Source organism: Ambystoma mexicanum, chromosome 6p, assembly GCF_040938575.1.
Source record: "Ambystoma mexicanum isolate Mex_15411 chromosome 6p, UKY_AmexF1_1, whole genome shotgun sequence".
In the NCBI taxonomy this organism is placed as follows: Eukaryota; Metazoa; Chordata; class Amphibia; order Caudata; family Ambystomatidae; genus Ambystoma; species Ambystoma mexicanum.
In genome coordinates this window covers 588553785-588580406 of record NC_090935.1, presented here as the reverse complement: position 1 = coordinate 588580406, position 26622 = coordinate 588553785, and the positions used below count along the sequence as shown (strand labels likewise).

Here is a 26622-nt window from a genome sequence, read left to right as displayed (position 1 = left end):
GAGCGTAGGCTGAGATGAGGGTATAAAGTTGGCCAAGGATGACTCATTTGATTGCGATGAAGCGACCCTCCTGGCATCATAGCGAATCTAGGATCTGGGGGTTCAGGTTTTTTGAAAAAAGAATGGAAGTGCCTCCCTTCTTGGTGCCGTTGGACGCCAGAAATTGTAGGGGAAAAAGTCTACTTCGCAGGTGGGAGAAGTCCGCCAGGATTAGATTGTTTCTTGCAGGAAGGCGACTGAGGTACCATCATCTTGTAGTCTTTGCAGGATTGATTTCATCTTTGGAGGGGATTTTAGGTCCCTGACATTCAAGGTGCTGAACTTTAGTTTTAGATGCGGGGCTGGCCCTCCGAGCTCTTTTGCTGCTGGAGGGGAGGGGTTGGGGGATTCAAATCAGCCATAGCTGTGAGAGGCTAGCTGCTTTGGGTTCTCCGGTGGCTGAGGTTTTTTAAATGGTCGCCAACAGGAGATACGAACTTCCAATATCGGCCTCCAACGGGAGGCCCAAACTGTGACCAAGGGGACCGAATTTGAACCGTCAGTGCCTCCCCTAGCCACCCGGGCTGACATCACTCCAAGGGTAACATGGTGACATCCACCTTGGAGGGGGGGGTATGGACCGCTTGTGGTCCGCAACGGATTTAGGGAAGCTTTAGTGGTTCCAGCGCTATATAGTTTTCTGAGGAGCCATTGATCGTCATTTGAGTTTGCGATTCCTCTGCACTCTAGTCCAGGGGGCGCGTCTCGGTTTGGGGGACGCCGCACCCAGAGTGGGACTTGTTCAGTCCGGGGGGGTGAGTCAGCAGTGCCTTCAAAGGAGTCCGGGTTCAGGATTGATGCTGCATCTTCTAGGTGGCTGATGGTTCGTGGGGTGCCATTGTATGAGAACTGCAGCGCCGTGGGAAATGGCCACCGGTAGCGGATCTGCTGGTCTCGAAGGAAGAGCGTGAGTGGGCGCAGCATTCTGCATTTCTGCAAGGTTAGAGGGGAGAGGTCCTGAAATATCTGGAGAGGGGAGCCCAGGAAAGTCAGTTCATCGCGTGAGCGGCCTATCGCCAAAATGGCCTCCTTGGTGGTATAGAAGTGGACTCTTGTGATAACATCTGGGCGGGGGGGGAGTCTGAATTGGATCCCCGACGGGGGCGCAGCCTGTGGGTACGATCGAGTAGGAGCTGAGTCTCCTCCAGATTCGGGACTAGTGACTGGAAGAAGTTACCTATGTATTCGAGGAGCTCCCCATCGGAGATTGATGACGGCACCCCTCGGATGGGCAGGTTATTGCGTCGGGAGCGGTTTTCCATGTCTTCCTGTTTCAAGGATCTCGGTTCTGTCTGTTAAGGCTTGTATGGTACGTTGTACTTCTGCTAGTGAGTTAATGTTCCAAGGCTAGTTCGTCAGACTCCCCAATCCTATGTTCGATGTCACTGACCCTTTGTTCTGTTTTGCAGTGAGTTCCGACATGCAGGATCTAAATTCCGATTTGATATCGGACATGAAGGGTTGAAGGTCTTCTTTCGTAGCGAGGGTCCCTTTATCTTCTGTAGTCTTTTGGGGGGTGAGTTTAGGAGGGTCAGCTTTCTTTCCTTTCTCCGCTGCCAGCAACATGGTGGAGATGTCCGCCGATTTTTAAGGTTTCAGGGCTTTGGCCATGATTCTGAGATGGGGAGGGAGCCTCCTGGTGAGATTTGCTTAAGGTCAGCGTGTTCGCCAGTGGGATGGTTCACTGGTAGTTCCTAGACCTCTGTCAGGAGCCGTGATGTCTAGGAGTGGTGATAGTAGGGGAGGTGGAATGGGCCGGGTGCTCCAGGTAATGAGTGGGCCGGGTGGGCTTCTTAGCCAGCGTGGGAAGGTGTAATCCTTAAATAGGGGGCCTGTAAGGCTCCCAGGCTTATGGTGGCTGTTGGCACACGACTCCCCTCTAGCTACCGGCGTCTGGCGTGAGGATGGAGGGATAGGTCTCTCCAAGCTGATGCAGGTGGGAGGTGGGCCGCAGCGCCCCAGGAAGCTTCTGGAGGAGTCGGTCGATTCAGGTAGGTAATCTCAGAGGTCCGTGGGGCCCCGGGGTCCGTGAGAGGGCTGATGAGGAGAAGGGGGGGGGGGGGGTTGTTCTTGTGGGCTTCAGGGAGACTTTCACCCTTTCTGGACTGAGAGCCTCCAAAGGGGGGCAGATAGTGGGTAGGACTGCAGTTGCTGAGGCGCTCCAGTATTAGGGTGTCTGGAGGAAGGCAGGATTTCGGGAGACACTTGTGTGGGCTCAGTGGGGCTCTGGGAAGCAGATGGTGCTTCGGCTGCAGTAATTGGGGATATCCGCCCTCATTAGGTAATAGCTGGTGTCCCCGGCGTTGGATGGCCCTGTGCCTGGCTGTGCCGGATCAGCCCCCAACGGTTGTTGCCAGCGGGAGAGGCACCGGGGTCCCTGGCGGGGGGCTGCGCCAGAGTATAGGTGGTGGGGAGAGAGGCCCTGGATCCAATTCCGGCGGGAGGAAGCCGCTGGTGGCACCCTCAGTCCGGATAAAAGTGGGGACGGAGCGTCCCAGAGCAAATGGCAGGTCGGACACGGGGAGGGATCCAGGGTATGCCGGCAGGCTAAGGGCGCAGATGAGGAGGCTCTACTTCAGTGGGGTTTGCCTCTGGGCCGGGCTATCGGGTCGCTCTCACCTGTGCTTCCAGTGCGGGTTGGTGAGCGGGGGCCAACAGGCTCTACCAGCGCACCCCACAGGGATCTCGCCCACAGGGGATGGTCCGATGGCGGTGAGGGTTGTCGGTGGGTTGCATGATCTCGGCTATGGAGCCACAGCCGCCATTTTCGATCCGGGTGAGCGGCATAGATGGTGGGTTGCTTCGCTGCGTTACCAGGGATCCCGGTCGCGTTAGTTCTTGTTATGGATAATGCTCCCCATCTTCCGCTGCTTAGACGTGTTTGTGGCAGCCATCGGACATAGCGGGAACCGGCGATATTTCGTTGTTGCCGCGGACCCGAGCGGAGGCCGTTAAAGGAGCTGCCTCATAGCTGGCGCTCTAGGCCACGCCCCCCATAAACATTTTTGAAACAAACACTTTTTCCATACATAATGAATGTACAGTGACATGGCTTCAATTTCAAAACGTATGATGGGCATTGGTGTACAATTGGGCAGTTTTAACAGTGCCCGCCAGAAACGAGCCTCCAATCTTTCCCAGAATATTTGCTCTCTATGGGCCTTAGCCTCAGAGCTATAAGTTAGAATAGGCACAACTTTTTGCAGGCAATAAGTCATGATATGACTGCAGGTAAATTTGCCAAATTTGTAGAGAAGGGTTTTTGCTTGTGATGTGAGGGAGACTTAATTTGGAATCTATATTAAGAAGATTGTCATTGGGTTGACCACTGACTATAGTACCTAGATACTTATATTGTTGTACTACCGAACGTTTATTCTGTTGGGGTCATCGATATGGAATACGTCGTTGGACCATCCCATCAAAAGAACGTTACCGGGTAAGAGTAACTTGTTCGTCTGCGTACAGTAACCACGAGATCTGTTGCGTACCTAATTTCGGAGGGTCTGTAGTAACATCTAAAAAAACACTCCCCCATATCAAATATAAACCGATTAAAAAGAATGGAAGCCAATATGCAGAAGAGGTTAATAATCCTTCTATAGACAGCCTGACTTGCATCGTTGTCAGTATGCAAGTGATCGACCAGTGTGATTAAAGAGCTTGGACACTGATACAATTGTAGCTTCTTTATAAGCAATTGGCGATCTATCGAGTCAGAAGCAACCCTAAAGTCCACAAAGGCTAGAAATAAGGGTTGTTTTCGAGCAGTGTATAGGGCCTGCAATATATTAATGGTTGTGATATTTATAGTGGGGCCCAAACCAGCCGCAAATCCTGATTGGAAGGGATCTCATTTATTTGTGGCTAGAGACGATGCATTTAAATCTCTTTAATATAAGGCGAGTAAAGATCTTGCAGGGGGCATCAAGAAGGGCGATATGTCTGTAGTCGGCTGGATTTTCCCCCTTCTTGTATATTTGGAGTATTTTGGAATGTCCCCATGAACGTGGAATTTGTTGTTTAAAGTTTATGTAAGAGAATAACGTGAATAAAATAGAGGCTCATGCTTCTGCATGTTGCATTAGCATTTGGTTCGAAAGGCATCAGGCCCATGGATAAAAAACAAAATATCAGCTCTGCCGAAATCTTAATTGTGTATATACCTTGAACCTTATTTATATATAAAGAACTGTGTTAGCACATAACATAGGGTGTGTACATTCCTTTGTGGGGGGTCCTGGGAACTACACTGTACTTGGGAAGCAGTCTGCATCCCCTCCTGAGAGCTTAAGCCTTAGTTGCTCATCCGTTGCTACCCTATTGAGAACCTTGGCTGGGTTGCTCTGTGCTTCTACTGTGACATATAGTGGGCGGGAGTGCAGATAACCCCCCCCGTCTTTACACTGGTGGCAGCGGTGGGATGCTAATGGTTTTAAGAATCAGTGTGTAACCTTGCCACCTACAAAATATCCACACTTAGTTAATTTAAGGTTTAGTGGTGTGTACTAGAAAAACTACATTACAACCAATGGAATCCTATTGCAAATGGTAAATTGACTAGGATGAGCTTAAAGGCTCTCCAGAGTGCTTGTGAAGCCAGGGAGTTAGACTTTGAAGAGTAGTCTAGGGCTGAGCTGATAGCTGTCCGGGTGGACTACCAGACTGATTGTGATGCTCTTGATGAAGGGGGGGTTGCAATCATTGAGGATTATTATTATTGAATCTGTCTGTTTCTAGGAATGTCACCTCTCCTGTTGTCTCTTCCAAAACATCAGCATGGTTTCTTCAGGGAATTCCTTGGAACTTGAATTGAGGATGGAATTGGCCTTTGAATATAAAAAGTTGGAAACTGAAGCTGAATTAAAGGAGGAGTTGGCACAGCAAGTGGTACTCAAAGACGATGATCTTGAACTTAAAAACAAGGACACAATGTCAGAGAATCCAGCTAGCGAAAGCTAGATTGGAGACTTCAGCTAAACCCGTTGAGATTGTCAGGACCCCTGCCACCAAGTTTACGAAAGATTTTGTTGGTGTGTATGTGGAGGGTTCTGATATCCTCCAATGGATTGAAGCGTTTGAAATGGCTTATGGAATCCATGATGTTGATAAGAGATTGGGGTAAGTGTTTTTAAGTAGAGTGCCTCAGACTGGTAATGACTGTATTCTGAAACTGAGTGTGGAAGAAGGGGTTCAGTATGGTTGCATGCAATATGCTTTGATTTCCAGGTTTGGCAAGACACCTACCCAATACCTTAAAAGGGAATATAAGAAGAGAGAGAATGTGTCTCGGGTTGACTGGGTGAGTGCTGAACATGTGAACATGATGGGGTAGATTGATGGATACAAGGTGAAAACCTTTGTCGAATTGTCCCACCTTTTTGTTTTTTGAGCATTTTTCTGAAGCCTATTCACCAGAGCTGCGTCAGTATGTTGCTGACCAGAACATTTTGGGTCCCTTTAAGCTGGCCAGGCTAGCTGACAAGTGGGTCTCCTACCGGGTTGCGCCTAAGGATCCCAGTGGGAAGGACGAGGACAAAGAGAAGGGGACCTCTCAGAAGTCTGAGGAGTCCCAGAAGCATTCAGTCAAGTAAACCTAAACCTCCCTCTCCTAAGAACCAAAAATCTAGTGGGGATACGTCCTATGGGGGTGCGAGTAAGAGTAGTGGTTGTCCTGCTGTAAAGCAGGCTCCCAGTAGATCCACTACCGTACCTCGCATTCCTGGCACTTGTTGGGACTGCAGGGCTCGATGACACCCAGAGTCTCATACCCATCACAGGGATTTACGCGCCCAGGATACCATTACCATTAACAAAATATATGCCATCATCCAGAACTGGATGGCGCTAAATAGCCCCTGTCTCAATGATGAGAAGACAGAAATCCTCATTTTTGGCTCACCAACCAAAATAGCAACACTCCATGCAGATTACAAGTCCATCAACATAGATGGATCCATGATTCAGTCCTCAAGCAGGTAAAAACACTAGGTGTTCACCTTGACGCGAACCTCAACATGACCAAACATATCAATTCCTTGTCATCATCCATGGCGTACACACCCAAAATGATTGCTTTAAGTGGACAATTCTTGACACCGACCAATTGCCTTACCCTGGCCAGAGCCCTAGTATTATTGAAATTGGACTATTGCAATGTGCTTCTACTAGGGACCTCTAACACTAACCTCTGCAAACTGCAACTCTTGCAAAATAAAGCCCTAAGGGCAGCATTGGGGATAGAAAACATGATCATATCCACTAAGACTAGGAAGGATGTCCATTCGCTACCCATCAAAGCCAGGATCATCTTTAAAACATTATGCATCGCACATAAATGTCTGGCCAAAAAGCTCCCCTTTATCTGAACAACACCCTTCAGAAAAAAGAACATGTCAGAACGCTGAGATCTAATGACAGTCAATTCCTTGTGTTACCCCGCTACAACAATACCAGAGCAGGGGCAGCAGCTTCCAGGTATTAGCCCCCAAACACTGGAACTCGCTCCCCAATCTCAAACCTTCCCTGGATTCAAAAAGCAACTAAAGACATGTTCAATCAATACTAGCACACTGCTGAACAGACACCAGTGCAACCGCCTGTATTGTGTATATACTGTTTACCTTTGTTTTGTATTTAAAGGTTTAGTGTGTCTCCTTTATTTACCTATTTCATCTTGCCTTAATATATTACCAATTACTAAGCTGTCTGTAACCACGCCGTGATACCTCCGGGTCTGGGCGTGTAACAAATGAATAAAATAAAGGGTGAGCCCAAGTGTAAAGTTAAGGCACTTGGAGTCCCGACTGTCAGCCTGACCTACCCTTGGTCCATGCCTGAGGTGGAGTCCACTGTCCTCCCCTCCTCTACAGGAATCACATTTGGTGCTCCTGCAGAGAGTTCCATGGTGTCCCTTTGGTCCTGGGACCAGTAAACAGAAGTACTGGCTACTATCCCACAAAACATCCACAGATTTTTTTAGAAATGTCCTCCTGAATGGCCACCCTTCTACTGGTTTTAGAGACACTGGGGCAAGTATGACAGTGGTGGACATGACCCTGCTCATGCTAGAGGACTATGTAGGTGCTCCTCTGAGAACTACCAGGTTAGCTGGTGGGCCTCCCAAATGATCTCCTGTAGCCCTAGTCACGATTGCTGACGAGAGCAAAGCTTCCCGTCCTGGTCCAGGACAATGTACCTGCCAACATCTTGTTGGGGAATGATCTAGTAGAGTTGGGGTTGATCTCTGATGGACTACCCCTGACTGCTGCTGCAGTCACTAGGTCTCGGGTCTGACTGCTAGTCAGGTACCCAAGCCAAGGGGGGACCCAAGGCAAAACGGAAAAGCAAGAAGGCCACCTCTTTGAAGTGGACTCCTTCTCTTCCTGCTGTTTCAGCAGCACCCACTGGGATTAAGGCTCTGGACGAGCTGGGTCCCGTGGTAACCCGAGACTCTGCTCAACCCAGAGGATCACCCTAACCTTCAATGCCTGCTGGCTGAAGGGGGCCCTATAGGGGAGACTTCTGCAAGGGTCAAAGAGAGTGCCACTCTCTCAAGGGTCTAAGAAAACTGGCCCAGGCAAAAGGTGAAGTGTCTAGGTTGTTCAAGATTTATTGGGAGGGTAAGCTCCTTTGTAGTGAGCCCACTAAGCCTGAACATGGTGCCCTCCAGTGGTTGGTCGTACCACAGGTTTACACGCCCTTCCTGTTGCAGTTGGCGCATGAGGTGCCCTTAGCTGGTCATCTTGGGACCAAGAAGACTAAGCAAAGGCTCTCTGCACATTTCTGCTGGTTCTGGATGGGAGTAGAAGTAGAGTCCCCCTGCCCCACTTGTCAGTTGTCTGGCAAGACTGGAGGCAGTGTCATTGCCCTACTGCAGCCTTTGCCAGTGGTTGACACACTATTTGAGAGGGTTTGCATTGACATTGTCGGTCCTTTAGACCCTCCCACGTCAGGTGGACACCGGTTCATCCTGGTCCTGGTTGATCATGCCACCAGGTACCCTTAGGCTATACCCCTTCGGATCATTACTGCCAGGGTTGTTGCCAGGGTTCTCCTGGGCATTTTTATCAGAGCTGGATTCCCTAAAGAGTTGATCGCTGACAGAGGGTCCATCTTCATGTCTAGTTACATGCAAGTGAAGTGGAAGGAATGTGGGGTAACATATAAGCTCTCCACCTCCTACCATCCCCAGACCAATGGTATGGTTGAGAGGTTCAATAAGACTCTTAAGGGCATGCTGGGTGCTTTGGAAGAGCCCCTAATGAGGAAATGGGATCTCCTCCTACCATGCCTGCTGTTCGCCTATAGGGAAGTGCTTCAAGAGGTTGTTGGTTTCAGCCCCTTTGAGCTTCTCTTTGACATCCCATGAGGGGGCCCCTTGCCTTAGTAAGAGAAGGTTTGGTAGACACCCCTCCAGGTCCTGCCAAGCAAGTGGGGGACTATGTGCTATGCTTCAGACGGAGGATGGCACAGATGATGGGACAGATGACATCGAATCTTAGGGCAAGCCAAGAATTGAACAAGTATTTGCATGACCTTAAGGCCTTGCAAGTGGATTGGACTCCAGGACAGGAGATCCTTGTGATGGAGCCTACCAAGCCTAGAGCTTTGGCAGATAAGTGGACTGGACCCTTCAGGATAATCTCCAAGATGGGCGAAGTCAACTATCTGGTTGACATGTGAGTCCCTGGAGTAGCCCCTCAGGTATTCCACGTTAACAGGCTCAAGCCTTTCCACAGGCGAGATGAAGTCTCATGTCTTCTGCTAGCTTCAGTACAAGAGGAGGATGAGAGTGAGCCCCTTTCTGATTTGCTGCGTAGCAACCCTCGAGATAGCTCAGTGAAGGGAGTGCATCCCTATCCAGATCTGACAGCGGAGGGCCTGCAGGGCTTTGCTCTGGCAGTGTGCCCCTCTGTTCTCACTGACACCAGGCCTTACCCGTGGTGCAGGCACGACATTGACACTGGTAACAGTGTACCTGTCAAAAGCAGATGCTATGGGATGTCAGATACTGTAAAGAACCATATCAGGCTGAGGTCACCAAGATGTTGGATCTGGGTGTAATTGAACCCACAACTAGTCCCTGCTCTAGTTCAGTGGTCCTTGTCCCAAAGGCAAGTTCCCAGGCAGGTACCATGGATTGGCGGTTCTGTGTGGACTACAGAGGTGTCAATGCCGTCATACAGACTGATGCGCACTCATTGCCCAGGACTGATGATCTCGTGGACACCATAGGCGTGGCCAAGTTTGTAAGTACCTTTGAACTTGCCTCAGGCTGTTGGCAAAAAGCTCTCACGGACCATGCTAGGGACAAAACTGCGTTCTCAACACCTGAGGGGGTCTACCAGTTTAAAATCATGCTTTTTGGGTTGAAGAATGCACCTGCCACCTTCCAAAGATTAGTCAACCATGCACTCAGTGGCTGGAGGCCTTTTGTGTGGCCTACCTAGACGACATTTCTGTCTACAGTTCTACCTGGAAAGAGCATTTAACTCAATTGGATCGGGTGTTGTAGGCTTTGCCAAGGGATAACCTCACTATCAAGGCCACCAAGTTCCAGATAGCTCAGGGAAAGGCACTTACCTTGGTCATGAGGTAGGAGGGGGTCGAATCCAACCTCTCCCCAGTAAGGTACAGGATGTACATGGCTGGGAGACTCCCACTGCCCAAACCCAGGTGAGAGCTTTTTTGTGCCTCACTGGGTATTACCGTAACTTCATGGAATTATAGCTGCCCCTCTGACAGCTCTGACTTTGCCCAAACAACCGAAGTTTAATTGGACAGAAGACTGTCAGTGGGCCCTTATTGGCTTGAAGGAAAGTCTGTATAGGGCATCTGTGTTGTGTGCGCCTGATTACAGCAAACCCTTTATTGTTCAAACTGATACATGTGACACCGGAATTGGAGCTGTCTTGTCCCAGTTAGATGACAAAGGGAGGGAACATCCTATCATATTCATCAGTAGGCAACTCAAAGGTACAGGTGGGCTACTGTTGAAAATGAATGTTTCAGTATTGTTTGCAGCCTTAGGCGTTTTAGGCCCTACCTTTCGGGGTCTATCTTTAAAGTCCAAACAGACCCTAAGCCCTTAAAATGGGACATGCAGATGAAGGGTGAAAACTCGAAGCTGGTCCTGTAAGGGCTAGACTTCACTATTGAGCATAGACCAGGGAAGAGTCATGATAATGAAGATGGCCTTTCCAGAAGGTATGTTGATCGTCTGGATGGGGGTGTCAATCTTGTGGAAGATTGGATCACCGTAACCTCCGTGTGTGTGTGTGTGGGGGGGGGGGCGACTGTGATGGTGGAAATGCATTGAAGGGAGAGGGCCTATGTTTTAGTTAATTCTTTTCAGAGTAACATTGTATTCAACCACTTTATAAATGACTCAGATGCTAACCTTTGCCTCAGAATAGTTGGTTATACACAACCAGCCTTTCTTCTGTTTTTCGACGTTTACACATTCAATAAGTGTCTCTCCACATTATGCTTTTACGTGAGAAAATGGAGCACAGTTTTACTCGCACATGTGCTACTTTTCAGTCTTTCCCATTGTTCAATCATGAACGGTCACCTTATAACCGCTTTCACTCATACGCAAGTGATCCTACTGGCTACTGTTGTCTGCTTGTATTAGCGCAAGGGTTCAGAACGCTCGGTTTCACTCACTGGTTCTGTGTTAGTCCCTTCGCGTCACGCAGGACTCGAACTGGGTCAGGCTTCTCTGGGGCACACACTCTTCCTCTATAAAGGTGCCTCCGACCTAGCCTTTCAGTCAGAGCTTTTCTTGCTCTCAGGACCCTTGGCTGCTAAACTCTTCTTGGCCACGGTCTCCAGCACACCTTCCACTGCGCAATATCTGCAATCAGGTTCACATGTGGACAAGTCGTCCCCCTTCACGCCTTCTGCTGCGCAACCGCTACACCTCAGAGTTTGTGGGAATAAGACCCTCTCAAGACAGGCCGTTAATCTGCTTGTTCAAAGTCCCAGTGTCCCTTCTGTTCACCCAGTTCTGCCTAGATTCCCAACACTGTGCTCTCTCCTTTCTCCTACAACTGCTGCTGCACTGACTCCTGCTACAACTCCATCTAATGGCCTACTTGTGAGGAGGCCTTTTAAGGCACTCTGCTTCCTTCAGGTGTAGGTTGTTTAGTTGAATTGCCTGACTACTGTTGCAACATTGCTCTTCAATGCTCTTCCTCGTCCCAGTACTCATGGGATTATAGGACTTTTAGTCCTAATTAATATTATTTGTTTTTTTTATCAACTTATTAGTTTTAAATGCAGATTTGTTTTCTTAAATGCATTTCAAGAAGTATCATTAGGATTTAATTGGAAAGATGAAGGCAGTTTGTTTAAATCCTTATGTTTCCTTTTTAGTGTACCTTTGGGAGAAAGGGGGATTTTCAATCTTAGAGACTTTAACTAGTTTTCCTTTCCTTATGGTATTTATAAGTGTCACACCAACATTGCCAGCATCAACTGACTTAATATGTGGTTGAGATATTTTATAACGACAATAAGCCATTAGATGTTTTTGCATTACCAAATGTTCTTCACTTTTTAAGGAAAAATACTGTCTCATCCCACAGGATCTCCTCACCACCCTGGGTCTTGTCTCCTTCCAGGTGATCCTCCCACAGTACACCACACCCAAGGTCAGGATGAGGAAGCGTCTGCCTTTCCCTGGCCACCTGGAAGGAGACTTAAGGCAGGGATTTAGTGAGGGATCCTCAGGATTCATCACAGTGGGTAGTTTTGCGAAGGGAAGGCTTACTCTGACAACAAGCCAATAAATATTCTGGCATCATGGAAGGCTCCCTCTCTGAAGAGGATAAATACTGTGTGTCTCTTAGCGGAGCCCTCCTATTTCCTTGGTGCCCTTCTCCTCCCAAATGATCCTCCCGGCTAATACCACCCCCAGGGTTAGGATCACGTAGCGGCTGCCTTCCTCTGGCCACCTGGGAGGAGACTTTAGGCAGGGTCTTTGTGAGGACTCTGTAGGATGTACCATATTACCCATCATGGAGAACAATGATTAAAAGTAAGTAACCTTTCCTTACTTCTTGTAAACTCGAGACGTGTCCTTTTATAAACTTTAATTGATGTGCAAAAATGTCGTTCAAATAAAATGCATAAAACTGCATTATTCTTCAGAAAGGAAAAAGAAAATGTAATTGTCCATGCAAACAACTCTTCTGTTTACTGAAATAGTTTATCCTTTTTCCACAGTCCATACAGTTACACTGTTTGTGAATATCTTTGGCTGCCTGGCCTGGTTCTGTGTGGATCCGTCACGAGGAGTTGATTTTGGCTTGGCTATCTTGTGGTTCATGCTTTTATCTCCATGTTCGTTTGTCTGCTGGTACAGACCGCTATATGGAGCATTCAGGTAAATGTAATACCTAGGAGTCCAACTGAATAACCATTATTTTTACTTTGTCTGCTTTTATGGCCCCCACACTGGTTACCTTCCCTTAAAGCAATCCTACTGACCAGTGTAATATTGTTTGCCATCCAGTAAGGATCCTATACATTTGCAAAACCTTTAGCACATGTAGACAACTGACGGTGCTCTGATATTGAATTGCTAAGCTTATCAACCTTGAAGAAATTTAAAGTGCTGGGTTTTGAACTTTGACTGCATGTCATACATTGCTCTTTAAAGTGAGTGCCAATCTTGCAAAGATATTTTACCTTGTTCCACCATCAATATTTTCTAAATAATTTTTCATTGGGCATTGTCTTTCTCCTGTTGCTCTAAAATGCCAGTACAACTCTACATATGTGTAGACATAGGTTTGTGTTTTCTCCCACAAATGTGTTTTTCTCTTTTCTTTTCATTTTTTAAGTTTACAGATGTATACTCTGTGCTGAAGCCTGCTTAACTATAATATTCATATTTTACAAGCAACAAACACATTTTTTCACAATTCGTATTAAAGGATCACATTAATTAAGGAAAACCTTTTAATAAGACTAGGTTTGGCGACAGTCTCTAACGCTTTAAACCCAGTTTGTGGTTCAGTGGACTAATGCATCAACTACAGGGATCAGTGTTTGATGCTATGGTCAGATATTCGAAACCTGGCAGGTTTACTCATCCGTAATCATTTTGGGATATTATATCCGTACCATTGAGTACAGCAACAATGAAAATCTGTCAACACCAAGAGCCTTCCAGGTGGACATGTGCTTTACATATACTCAGTTTATGTTTGTTCCCTTAGTTCACAGCTTGTTGCATGGGCAAATGTCAATGGAAGCTACATTTATTTTTCTTAAATGGCCTGTGCATGCTATTACTAAGAATTGATGTTTCCACCTTTAAGTTAGTTGCAGTGTCAAATCCTTATACCTTTTCACAACACAGAACTTCTGCCACATCTTGTTTACCGGGTCTTTTCTCCACATTACTACTTGCACAGCATTTTGTTTTTTATTTCAAGAGTCCAAAGGCTACCATGCATGTTATAAGTCTCAGAACATGTATGTTTTGCCATTCTGACACCCCTTGGAAAGTCTACCTTCACTTGGACTAATTTTTGTTGGACTTCTCAGTGGCTTCATGGTTTCCTTCCATTAGTTGATGGGTTGATTTATTTCCTCCTGTAATAAGTATGTCTTCCCGAAACAAATTGCTCTTCCTGTCACTGGCCAAATATCTTACCCCTTCTCCCTTCACCTCAAAACTGATCTTTGTTATTGGGCCAAAAAGGGTTGCCTCGATTGGGCAGTTTTTGTTTCTTATTTTGATATTGTAGCAATAAGTATGTTTTATGGGAAATTTGAACTCATTCCTTCCACCCTGTATAAAGCCCTTCGGTTGTGTTTTACAACTCTTTAAGGGAACCTAACTACTTGCATATTAGCTGACTTGGAAGAGGTTTTCCTTTTTCGAGTGTGCCTTTTTTAGGTTTCATTAGTATGTTGTACGTTTCTGTTGGCTTTTCATTTTCAGTGGTTTTAATTTTTGTGACCTGTCTTTATTTTGTTTTATTGTGGGAGGGGCTTTTAGCCTTGATTATGCTCCAAGGGACATTCAAGCACTTAAGAGCTTACACACAGAGAGGTGCAGTTGTACACATGTTTATATAGCTCAGAGCATATAATTAGAATAGGTATTCATGAAAAAAATGAAAGCATGAAGTGGGGGCTGCGGGTTGACATTAAGAGTGGATGAGGACCTATCCCGCGGAAAGCAGATTCATGCTTAGGAGTAATTGTTTGATGCTGTGGAGAAGGGCATAGTTTGTACCAGTCATTCATGGAGAGTTACGTAGAAAACTAGAGACTTGTTACTGGATGAGAGCATACCTGATTTCACCTTCTGAATCTTCGACATCCACAGGAAAAGCTGATTATACTGACACATAACCTCTTAATTGTTCTTCCTTGACAATCAGTGGTTCAACCTGTTCAACAGGGATGTCTCTGCTGGTAGCAGAGAAAGGTATAGAACTGCTGCTCTTCATGGGTTTGTACGCATATGGGAGGGGTCTGCAACCTGCATCTCTCCATGGCCCCTCACTGTTCACTGCTGGCTAGGGCTGATGGGATTTGTTGACAAATACATCTGGGAAGCCAAATTCTGCAGACGCCTGGTATATGAAATCCAGTCCCCAATGGTTCATGTCTGCTTACACTTTTATATCTCAATAGGATAAGAATTTTGACTGTGTTTCAGGACTATAAACGTGAGTAATTTAGGTTGCCAGGAGACCCTCGCCATATTCACTTCTATTGATAGCAGTTGACACTTAATAGAAATTGTACAATTGCATGGAATGCTGTTAGCTTCTCTGTTTCATTGCTTCACTCTGGGCATTTCAAGAGTTAGCAAAGCTGCAACATTAGGCAGTGGTTTTAGCTAGTTCATCAGCTTTGAAAAAAAATATTACCTTAAGATAGTCGGTTTTCCTTTATTTGGTTCACTGTCGCATAGAAAGATGCAGCTACTCCAAATTCTACCCTCTGGTTGTGACTGGGCCTGAGCCATCATCAAGCTTCACATGGACACGCTCTTGCCCATAGGTTTCCTTAACTTGCTGTGCTGACAGCTTCCTAGAGCAAAGCTAGAGTTGGGCAGCAGAAAGACTTCCTTGGCAAAACAGCTCTGTGGGCTTGTCTAGAACAAACCCAGAGTCCCATTTCCTCTTACATTCGCTCTTCAAATACACAATGTTTGTACTTTGTTGTGGCTAGTTTGAGAGTTGATGTCAAACTGTTCTAATGTTTCTGTGCAGCAGTGAGTGGCAGTAATGCTTGAATTGTTCATCCTTGTCTCTGATGGCATGGATTCCCCAAAACAGGAGTAGTCTTTTTCTTTTTCTGGCATGTCTCATTCTCCTCTGATTCTCCCATTTCAGTGGCCTGAACCCCAAAGGCTAATCTTCCATCCCACGTCCGTCCGAAGGTTTGGCCTTAAGTATATCGTACTTTTAGGTAGCCCCATCCAAGCCACTTTATGACATGTTCCTTTTTCCAGGGGGGGCGGGAGTAGCAACTTCTGCATACATGAGGCTTTGTATTACAGGTGCTCTGAGTCTGTTATTGTAAACACACGAGACAAGTTCCTGATGGTCATCTGTAACAACTCCCCCCCGCCCCCAACTCGTCATAAATTCTGGAAAGCAAACCAATGAATAGTAAAGTAAATAAAGTCCTTTTATTGCCGGTGTTGAACAAATCTCATTTTGTGTGTGGCCTGTGTCAGGATATCTGCTGTCCGAATTGTTTCAGCAGAGTCATATATGTGAACTGTTGGCACCCTTCATGGCAATTTTTAACATTTTCAATGTAACTAAATTGTCGGCTGTTGTGGTTGAGTGGCTTTCTGCAGGACAAACCTAATGTGAACGAGCAAGTCAGAAGACATGTCAAAATCATCTTTTCTGATTGCTTAGTTGAGTATCAAGCTCTAACTTTTGAAAGGCGATTGCAGGCATGATAATTGCAAGTATGTAAACGCCTAGGTCGGAGAATCTGGGAACACCTTGGAAACATGAAATCGAATTTTAACACCACTACACTTATAGTGAAAAGGGTACGTTTTCCTTTGAAATGAAAATTGCAAAGGAGCGTTACTTCCTCGCTTAATATTTTTCCCCAGTTATCCAGTTGTCAATCTGGAAAATCTATTGTTTATTAATATTGGTTGACAAAACCTTAAAATACTTTAGGAAACTGTTTCCCTCAATCATGCATGCAGGGGACAGTATGGAATTATCCAGGGGTTTTCTTGTTTGCTTATTCCTTAGCACAGGGGGATAATCTGCCAGCGTGGAGCAGAAAGCCTGATCGTGTAGCGCATGGTTGATTACTTCTTATAAACACTATTAAGTTCCTCATTATAATATAATATATATGCAACAGAGAAGTATCCCTGTGGAAACATTGTACATATTTGCCATTAGTTTTGCTTCTAGAATGCTTTAGAATTTTCCCGGACCTTCTATGGAAAATGGTAAACATAATTAATGTTGTTCATAGTAAATAAACGGCGCTCCTCATTTTAGTTTAATAAATAAAAATCCTTAGTTCACTCATGGATTTATTTGCTTTATGTTATTGGTTAGAATTTAGGATACTTGGCATTCTCTTAATTTAAATATATTATCACCTACAATTTTTTGTTTTATTTCTGCACCATTTTCTTTAGATACCCTCATGATGTTCATTTATTCTCTTTGTAGTAATGCTCCTGTGTGACATGTATTGCTTTTCTGTGAATGGAATAATATTAGTCCTGATTGCAATCAAAGAACGATACACTTGTATCACATCTCATTCAGAAGGTAAAATGAAAGAACCTGTTGTGTTGGTCGAAAGAGGAGCCATAATACTACTGCTTGTGTCTGGGTTTTTAGATGCTAACAATTCAGTGATTGATGGATTACCGACCTCTTTCCAAATTTTCCTCCCACTCTGATGCCTAAAGGAAATTGCGTGTCTATACAGGTTGCATCAGATTTTTTTTTTAGGGTGGTACATTGTTAATGCCACCATAATCCTAGTTATAATACATATTAAAACCGTTTGCAGAAACATCTTAACTTAATATACTCACCTTAAAGCACTGATAGGGTTAAGTGATCAAAAATGCCTTGGCAGCATTTGCTACACACAGAAATTAAGATGTCTGTTCCTATGCCCATATTTGTTTTTCCTAGCATTTATCATGAGCGTGGATCAACTCCATGCAAATGTATTTCATAGACAACTGGGATATAAAAACTGCTGTTTACATAATTTATCACAAAGTATTGGCTGCAATTTTTGATTGGAACTGTATTTTTCTAAAAGTATTCTCCCATCAATTGTAAACGATATGATCTTTTTATTCAGATGCTAATACACAACCATTAAAGCATGAACAGCAACATTAGAATGACAAAATGCCTAAAAGACGATCAATCAAATACTTTAAAACATTAGCTCAGACTCATTGGACACAGCTAAAAGGCAGTTACGTACATAACGTTTTTATAAATGTACAAAGCAGAATCTAAATAGTGTAACATGCAGGTAACATTCAGAGAGGTTGCCATTTTAAAAAACACCAATGCAATGCACAATTGTTTTTTTTTTTAAATAAAACGAAAAAGCAACTCCCCCCCCCCCAACAATTACGGTATTGAAGGGAAAAATATCAAAACATGGCTAATTAGTCTCACTGTTCATCTGAGACAGCAGGAGGTTACTTTGCCGACACACTATCAAGCAGCAAAAGGTTGAGTCTAAATTTAGCATACAAGATTCTTTTACGATAATTCTAAATCCAGCTTAAGTAAAGCTCACATCCTCAAACTTTATTATATATATTTATATATAGGGCATAAATCTTCTTGTGTGAATACCCAAAAGGTGGCCGACAAAAACAAATGATGCAATGCCCACTTGTCAAAAGCGGTCTTAATCTCAGAGATGTCCCTATAGCATAACATCAGATTGCTTTCCACAAATGCAGAAAAAAAACAAAGACAAACTGTTTTTTAAAAATGTATTTAATTCGCATTTCTTATATAGTACAAAAATAACAGCAATCACCTCCCTCCCCCAAACTCCCTTTAGCCCCCCCCCTCCTGTGCCCATTTGTCAAACGGCCACTTCTGTAGTGCCGAATGTACTACCATCAACTTTTCTTAGTAGCCCAAGCAATGCCTAATATGCGCTGTTTCTGCGGTCAGTACATTACATTGTAGTCCTTCTGTAGGAGGTCTAAAACCTCTTTCCACTCCTTGGAGAAAGCGGTGTGGTCCTACTGTATTGAGTATGTCATCCATTCCATCGCTAGAAAGTTCCGAACTTTGGTGAACCATTCTGAGATGTGAGGGGGGTTCTTTTGTTTTCCATTTCTGAGCGATGGCTAACATTGCCACCAATTGCAGCATTACATTTGCCTTCTGTGTGGCTTTCGGTTGCTGCCTAAAGTCCTCTTCCATCAGCATTAAAAGGCATATGCATTGCAGTTTTATCTTTTGCAAGGGAAACATTTCTATCATGTGATTATTCAGTGCTTTCCAATACTGAGTCAACACTGGGCAACTCCACCATACATGTTCCCATTGCCCCACCCCTCCGCAATACCTCCAACTTTTGTCTGACCATGATAGTTTTGTTTGCCCTAAATGATGAGCTGTGATATATATATCTTTCTGAGGCTTGTGGAATCTGCTTAGATCACATGCTGTGCATAGGCCGACATCTAGTGGAAGCTGCGGAGTATTACAGTTTGTTTTTAGAAACTCGAAAATGGGCGTCGACACAGGCGTGCCAGTAATACTATCCCTAGTGTGACGTCCACTGTATCCAAGATCCCTCACGCGTCTAGGATCCTCAGATTGTTTTTTTCCGCCATACTGGTTGGAAGCATCTTGCGGAGTTCCCTGGCCTTAGCCATACTTTTGCTGTTGTTATAATTATAATTCTTATTCATTCCCTTCCCCACCCCAACGTCGACCCTCGACCTCGACGACGGCTGGAGAAGTCATCGACCGTCGACTGCTGCACGACGGATCTGGGCCTCGGAAGGCCGCTGGCCTCGGCCTGGGCCTAGTAGGCCGCTGGCCTCGGCCCTTACAAGTAGGGAGAGTGGGGGGTGGTACATACTCTTCACTCTTGATATATAGTTACATTTTATATATTCCTACACTTAGCAGCCCGCTGCCTTAAGGTGCGTATGGAGGGTACCCCTTTTCAATTCTGCCCCAAGTGCAATCGCAAATACCCTTGGGTCGACAGGCACGCCACGTGCAATCTCTGCTTGCCAAGGGATCACCCCGAAGCGAACTGCAGAGCGTGTAGTAGGTTTAAACCTAAGACACTTAAGGACCGTTCCACAAAGCGTTGGGCCCACCACGCCAGGCAGGAGGCCATGGCAGCGGAGGGCGCCTTCAGCGATGGCAGCGACGCCGTACTTTCGGACGGCGAGGGCATTACGGCGTCGAAAGACAGCCGGCGAGCGCAGGTCCCCGACCTCGGAAGGTCGTCCGGCAGGGCGGCTATGGGGAAGACCCCCGGCGACGCAAGCGCTACACACCTAACACACACTAAACACACTAAGACCAACCGGACCTCGACGACGTCGACTTCACGGAAAGAGGCACAAAAAGAACGGTCCGACTCGGTGTCCTCTGGGCGCTCTCGATCGAGATCACCTCACGACGCAAGGCAATCATCCACTCTTGCCAAGAGTGCCTCGCTACACACATTAACGGAAGTTCGATCGTCGGGAGACGAAGACGACTTCCACCCCCAGGCCGCGCTCCAAGATACCGAGACCGCGGTTAACACCAGTGAGGCCCCACGAAAGCACACAGATACCTCTCCAGACCCTCGGCGCCAGGCGTCGAAAGTCTCTGGGGCCTCCAAGGGACAGGGAAAACATTTTTCCACGCACGGGGAGGGGGGGAAACAGCGGAAAGCACAGCCTTCCACTCCTGTAAAGCCATCCTCTCACCCTAGGCAGACAAGCAAATACAAGTCTACCCTTAAAGTCCCATAAATCATCACCTACTAAAGTAATACCCTGTTCCAGGGAATGGTCCAGTGAAGACATAGACAGGGTTATGTCTAGGATGTCTTCCTTGGCTGATTTTTATGATAAGAACCCAGAACATTTTCTTTCATATAACCCTCAAGGGGCCACACCCTCAGGCTCCTCCGATCCTATCCCGCTAAGTAAAAAGCCCCGGTTCGAAAGACCTGAACCCCTCGAGGTTCAGCCTTACTCCATTCCATATTCTACCCCACTCCCCAGTTTCCAGGGACAAGTTTTCCCTGAAGAGGACCAGGAGTTTGAATTTATGGAAGAACAAACCGGGACAGATTACCTTGCAGAGGATGAGGACCTGGAGGAGGGAGAAAATGAGCAGGAAATTTACAGAGTAGATTCCCCAGTACAAAGCGAAGCCCCAGTTACCGACTCTCCAGTTGATAACCAGCCCCTCCTCAACGAGGTTCTCGCTCGAGCAGCGGAACATTTCCACATCGACACCCACGGTGTACAGGAGGAAAGGGACTTCGCGGAGGAGTTTGTAGGAGAAAGGAGACCGGTCGCTCAGACCATCCCTATCCTCAAATCCATTCAACGAAGAATAGATCCTTCCCTGGTGAATCCTAACCTCACCAGAGCTGTCAACCCCAGAATTGAAAAGATTTTCCGGGCAGCCCAGTCTGACCCTCTGTATATAAGGGGACATCTTAAACCAGATTCCCTAGTGGTTACCAACACTAGAAAAAGGGCTGGCACGCCCTTATCTTCATCAGAAGCTCCTCCCGACAAGGAGAGCAAAAAACTTTACGGGTTTGGCAGGAAGGTAGCCTCAACGTCCGCCTACCAAGCAAGGATTGCGAATTCCACCACCCTGTTGGCTAGTTACAATTGCCATCAATGGGAAGAAGTCGCGGCGCTCATTGCCTCTGCTCCAGAACCGTTAAAGGGCCAGCTGGCTCGGATCTCGGCAGAGGGGAGAGCCGTGTCTGGTTGCATTTTAAAAGCAACTTTCGACGCCGCTGACAACGCAGGGAGATTGATAGCAGAGGGTACTGTTATCAAGAGACATGCGTGGTTACGGCAGTCGGGATTCAAGACAGAAACCCAGGCTTCTTTAATAGACAAGCCAGTGGAACCCGACCTATTGTTTGGGAAAGCGGTCGAAGACGCACTTAAAAATGCCAAAGATGAATATGAGACTCTCAAATCCCTTGGCCAGCTTACCAACAAACCCCCTAACCAGAGGGGGAACAGTAATTTTCGTCGCCCACGCGGCCAAAATTCACAAAGAGGCAACTATGCCCAGGGACAGGGTACACAATGGAATAACAACCAGCAGTCTACCCAGAGTTACGGCAGGGGTAACAAGAGAGGTCGTGGAAGAGGCAGAGGCAGCCCCAACAAGGGAGGTGGCACGCCTCCACCAAAACAGTGACGCTCAGTTCAGGGTCCCTTGTCACGCAACCCCAGTAGGGGGACGCATTTCCACCTTCACCCAAGCTTGGGAAGGGATCACCTCAGACAGATGGGTGCTGTCAACCGTATCCGCAGGATATTGTATAGAACTACTGCAGCGTCCCCGGAACCATCCTCCACGACAAAGAGTGCACTCCCTAGAGCATCAAAGGATCCTTCTCGAGGAGATCGCCATTCTGCTAGAAAAGGACGCGATAGAACTCGTCCCAGGACACCAGGTAAACAAGGGTATATATTCAACTTACTTCCTTGTGCCAAAGAAAGATTTGACAATGCGCCCAGTATTGGACTTACGGCCTGCCAACAAGTATGTCAAGCCCCAAAAATTCCGTATGACCACGCTACAAGAGGTAATCCCCCTCCTAAAAAAGGGGGATTACATGGCAACCTTGGATATGAAAGATGCTTATTTTCATATTTCCATGCTCCCAGCGCACAGAAAGTACTTACGCTTCAAGGTGGACAGTCGCCACTACCAATTCAAGGTACTGCCCTTCGGGATAGCTTCAGCACCAAGGGTATTCACCAAGGTACTGGCGGTGGCAGCTGCACACCTACGCAGGGAGGCAATCCCGGTGTACCCTTATCTGGACGACTGGCTCATAACGGGGGAAACCCCAGGAATTTGTAGGTCGAACATTCAGAGGACTATCGACCTCCTCCACGAATTAGGCTTCTCTATCAACGAGAAGAAGTCAAGTCTGGTGCCAAGCACCTCAAAACAGTTTCTAGGAGCTATCCTAGATACTCAGAAAGGATTGACCTTCCCCTCGGAAGAGAGAATTCGGAATATACTTCTGCAAATTCCGCATTATCAGTCAGGTCAACAGATAACAGTACGCAAAGCTATGCGGTTACTGGGCATGATGGCGTCATGCATTTACCTGGTCCCCCACGCACGTCTGCGCATGCGTCCCATGCAAGAATGGTTGGCGAAACAGTGGTCTCAGGCAAGTGGTCAGTGGGACGATCTAGTGGTCGTTTCGCCAACACTCGTACAGAGCCTACACTGGTGGACAAGAGAGAATCTCGCAAAGGGGAAACCCTTTTACGATCCCGAAGTACAAGCCGTGGTGACTACAGATGTATGCCTGACTGGGTGGGGAGCTCACCATCTCCACCACACAGCTCAGGGTCTCTGGTCTCACTCAGTAGCCAAGAACCACATCAATCTGCTAGAGCTTCTGGCAGTATTCCGAGCGCTAAAGGCGTTCGAGCCCCATCTACTGAACTTGTCGGTGCAAATCAGGACGGACAGCACGACAGCCATGTTCTATCTGAACAAGCAAGGGGGGACTCGTTCGCCAAATCTGTCCAAGCTTGCCCAGAAAATATGGATATGGGCACTCAGACAGAACATCTTCCTGTCATCAGAACATGTTCCAGGGGAGCTCAATTCCCTAGCGGATGCTCTAAGCAGAGACTCCCTCCCAGAAGAACACGAATGGGTCCTTCACAGAAACGTAGTAGAAGATCTCTTCTCTCAGTGGGGTTTCCCCACTATAGACCTATTCGCCACAAGCGAAAACAAACAATGCCCAGGATTTGCATCCAGGTTTCCCCAGCCAGACTCCCAAGGGAATGCCCTGTGGATGAACTGGTCAGGGATGTTTGCGTACGCTTTTCCACCAACTCCTCTGATCAGGAAAGTGGTGTACAAAATGAACAAGGAATCGATGACGCTCATCCTAGTTGCTCCCATGTGGGCGAGACAACCATGGTTTCCACACCTACGCAGGATGGCGGTGTGCGAGCCCATCAGACTCCCAGCCTGGTACAACCTACTGTCCCAGCAACAGGGTCAAACAGTGCATCAGGAACCCAACTCTATGAACCTAGCAGCATGGCTCCTGAAGTCATAGAGTTTGGACATCTCAAATTACCACAGAGGTGTATGGACATTCTAAAAGAGTCCAGGAAACCAAATACAAGGCACTGTTACTTTGATAAGTGGAAAAGATTCGTTATCTGGTGCCAGAATAAACAAATCAACCCGGTTGATTGCACTCCTTCCAACGTTGTGACATACATGCTCCACCTGCTGGATGCAGGGTTGGTTTTTAACTCGCTGAAAGTACACCTGGCAGCCCTCTCGGCTTACACCACATCCCATAACAAGGTCTCGTGGTGGAAAGTACCAGTGGTTAAAGCCTTCATGGAAGGAGTTAAGAGACTTCACCCTCCTATTTCGAACCCACCGCCAGGATGGGACCTCAACGTGGTGCTAGCTAAGCTCATGGGACCCCCATTCGAACCCATGCATAAAAGTAGTCTCAAACACCTGACTTATAAAACGGCCTTCTTAGTAGCCATTACCTCCATAAGAAGGGTCAGTGAAATTCAGGCTCTGTCAGTGCAGGATCCTTTCTTTACTATCCACAAGGACAAACTGGTTTTACGCACACACCCTAGGTTCTCACCTAAATTCATATCCAAGTTCCATGTAAACCAGTCCATCGAGCTTCCGGCTTTCTTCCAAAACCCGCAAAGCTCGGCTGAGGTGAAACTACACACCCTAGATGTGCGTAGGGCGGTCCTATACTATGTAAATAAAACCAGACCGCTAAGGAAAACAGATCAACTGTTTGTTTCCGTAGCTACAGGCAGAGAGGGGGATCGCGTCTCTAAGGGCGCTATCTCGAAGTGGATTATCAACTGTATACAGCTGTGTTACTCTCTCTCTGAAAAAACTCTGCCTTTTACGCCAAGGGCCCACTCTACTAGAGGCATTGGTGCCACTCTGGCTTTCATTGCAAATGTTCCCCTCGACACCATTTGCAAAGCAGCTACTTGGAGCTCTATTCACACTTTTACTCAGCATTACTGCATTGACACTCATTCCAAGACAGATACACAAGTGGGACAAGCGGTTCTAAGACACCTGTTTGCTCATGACCCTTCTCACATCCCACCTCCTTCTTCTGGTACTGCTCGCTAATCTATGCACAGCATGTGATCTAAGCAGATTCCACAAGCCTCAGAAGGGATACATTACTCACCGTAATCGTATTTCTGATGCTTGTATCTGCTTAGATTCACATGCGACCCACCCTTCCTCCCCTCCGAGAGAAGGCGCATGATTGCTTGTAGTCTTACCTTTCTGTCTATCTGCTTGGATTATCTGTACTCACGCTACTCCTCATGCTTCCTCATGTCAGAAAAAATACAATCTGAGGATCCTAGACGCGTGAGGGATCTTGGGTACAGTGGACGTCACACTAGGGATAGTATTACTGGCACGCCTGTGTCGACGCCCATTTTCGAGTTTCTAAAAACAAACTGTAATACTCCGCAGCTTCCACTAGATGTCGGCCTATGCACAGCATGTGAATCTAAGCAGATACAAGCATCAGAAATACGATTACGGTGAGTAATGTATCCCATATATATATATTTTTTTTTTCTTTAATTGAATTTAGCTGAAATGAATAAACTTTTTCATTACAAAATAGAATTCAGCAGACATATTATGCAGAAAAGCACAGTAAATTAAAACGAAACAAGTAAAGGCACGTACAAAAACAACCATCAATACCCAAGCAAAAAGAGAAAAAAACTAAAACACCACCCAAGGTAATGTCAAAAAGAGAATACATTAAAATATACCTAAAGTAATACTTTTTTTTTGTTCAAAGTCAACAAGGTTTCACATAGGATAAGATAAAATTTCTCTTGACATTTCTCTTGGTGTGCACTCTTATGACAATTATACGTATTATATCCTTGACAATTATACGTATTATATCCTTTTAAAAGCTGGGGTATAGTGGCATTGACCCATTGTTTTGTACTAGAATTCTCTGATCTGTATTAATCTGGTGAGTTTGGGAACTGTTTTCCACAGATTTACCCATTCTAATTCTGAGATCTCTTCCCCCACGGTTGTTTGCCAGTGTTGTCTATAGCTAGACATCCCTTTACCTTCTTCCTCCCACATCAGCTTTTGTAAATTGGAAATGAGGGCTTTGTCCCCTGGATTTGATGTTAGATAATTGTCTAGGAGTGTTAACTCTTACCGTGTGGCCTGGACTGGTGTGGCGAGAATTCAGTGCCTCACTTGAAAATATTGAAATCTTTAATTTTCAGATAGGCCCAGCTCTTGCTTACATTGTGCACATGGTTTAAACTCATCTCCCTGAAGCATATCCATAAGATTTACACAGCCTGCCAGTTTCCAGTCCTTAAATGCATTGGGCTCTTGGCCAGGGGTAAATTGCATATTAAAGATTATGGGGGTGAGTGGGGAGGGATATGTTGTCCAATTATACTTTTTAACTGCTGCGTCCCATATTTCCTCTGACACCTGTTATATCCCACGCGTGTCTTTTTTTCGGGAGCCATAACACTTCCTGGAGTCTAGGTCCCCCAAACCCCTACTGCCTGTTCCATCTGTATACATCTTTTCTCTGACTCACCCATAGACCATTCTTTGATCACCCTTATTTGGGCTGCGCAATAGTATTTTAAAGAATTGGGAAGTCCTATTCCGCCCCTCTCCGTTGAAAGCATTAGTATACTCAGTGCGACCCGCTGGGTTTTATTCTGCCATATGTGTTCTGCGGGAAAAAAAGATATGGGTATCCTAACCGGTGGTGCTTGGAAGAGGTATAAAGCTGTGGGGAGGGTGGCCATTTTTATTGAATTTATTCTACCCAACCATGACATGGTAAGGGGATCCCACCTCGTTAACTGCTCTTCTATTACATTTAGCAATGTGGGATAGTTAGCTGCGTATAAACCTTTTAAGTTTAGAGGTTAATATTACTACAAGAAATTTAATTCCCGCCGGCGCCCGTCCCGGTTGCTTAAGTTCCTTTAGGTGCCGCATTTCCAAAGGTGACGAGGATACCTTTTAAGATCTCGAATTTGGCTACCTTCATCTTTAATCCTGCCCCCTTGCCAAAGTTCTCTTGTTCCAGGGTGGCCGTCTGCAATGTGTTAGCTGGGTCCGTTACCATGAGTAACAAGTCATCGGCATATGCCATGATTCTGTGGGAAATGCCGCTGAAATGTGTCCCCTTTATATCCTTAGTCTGTCAAAATTGTGTCAGTAATGGTTCTAAATGGAGCGCATATAGCAGGGGTGACAAAGGGCAACCCTGTTTGGT

At 46.2% G+C, this 26622-nt stretch overlaps 1 protein-coding gene across 1 annotated transcript in view; it reads left to right on the top strand.

Annotated features, from left to right (window-relative positions):
- The window catches only part of SCAMP1 (secretory carrier membrane protein 1), a 498174-nt gene that overhangs the window by 342673 nt on the left and 128879 nt on the right, over window positions 1-26622 (top strand). The window contains exon 6 of the mRNA XM_069627423.1: window positions 12274-12433. Coding sequence (XP_069483524.1) covers window positions 12274-12433 — 160 coding nt within the window. The remainder of the gene's footprint in view (window positions 1-12273; window positions 12434-26622) is intronic.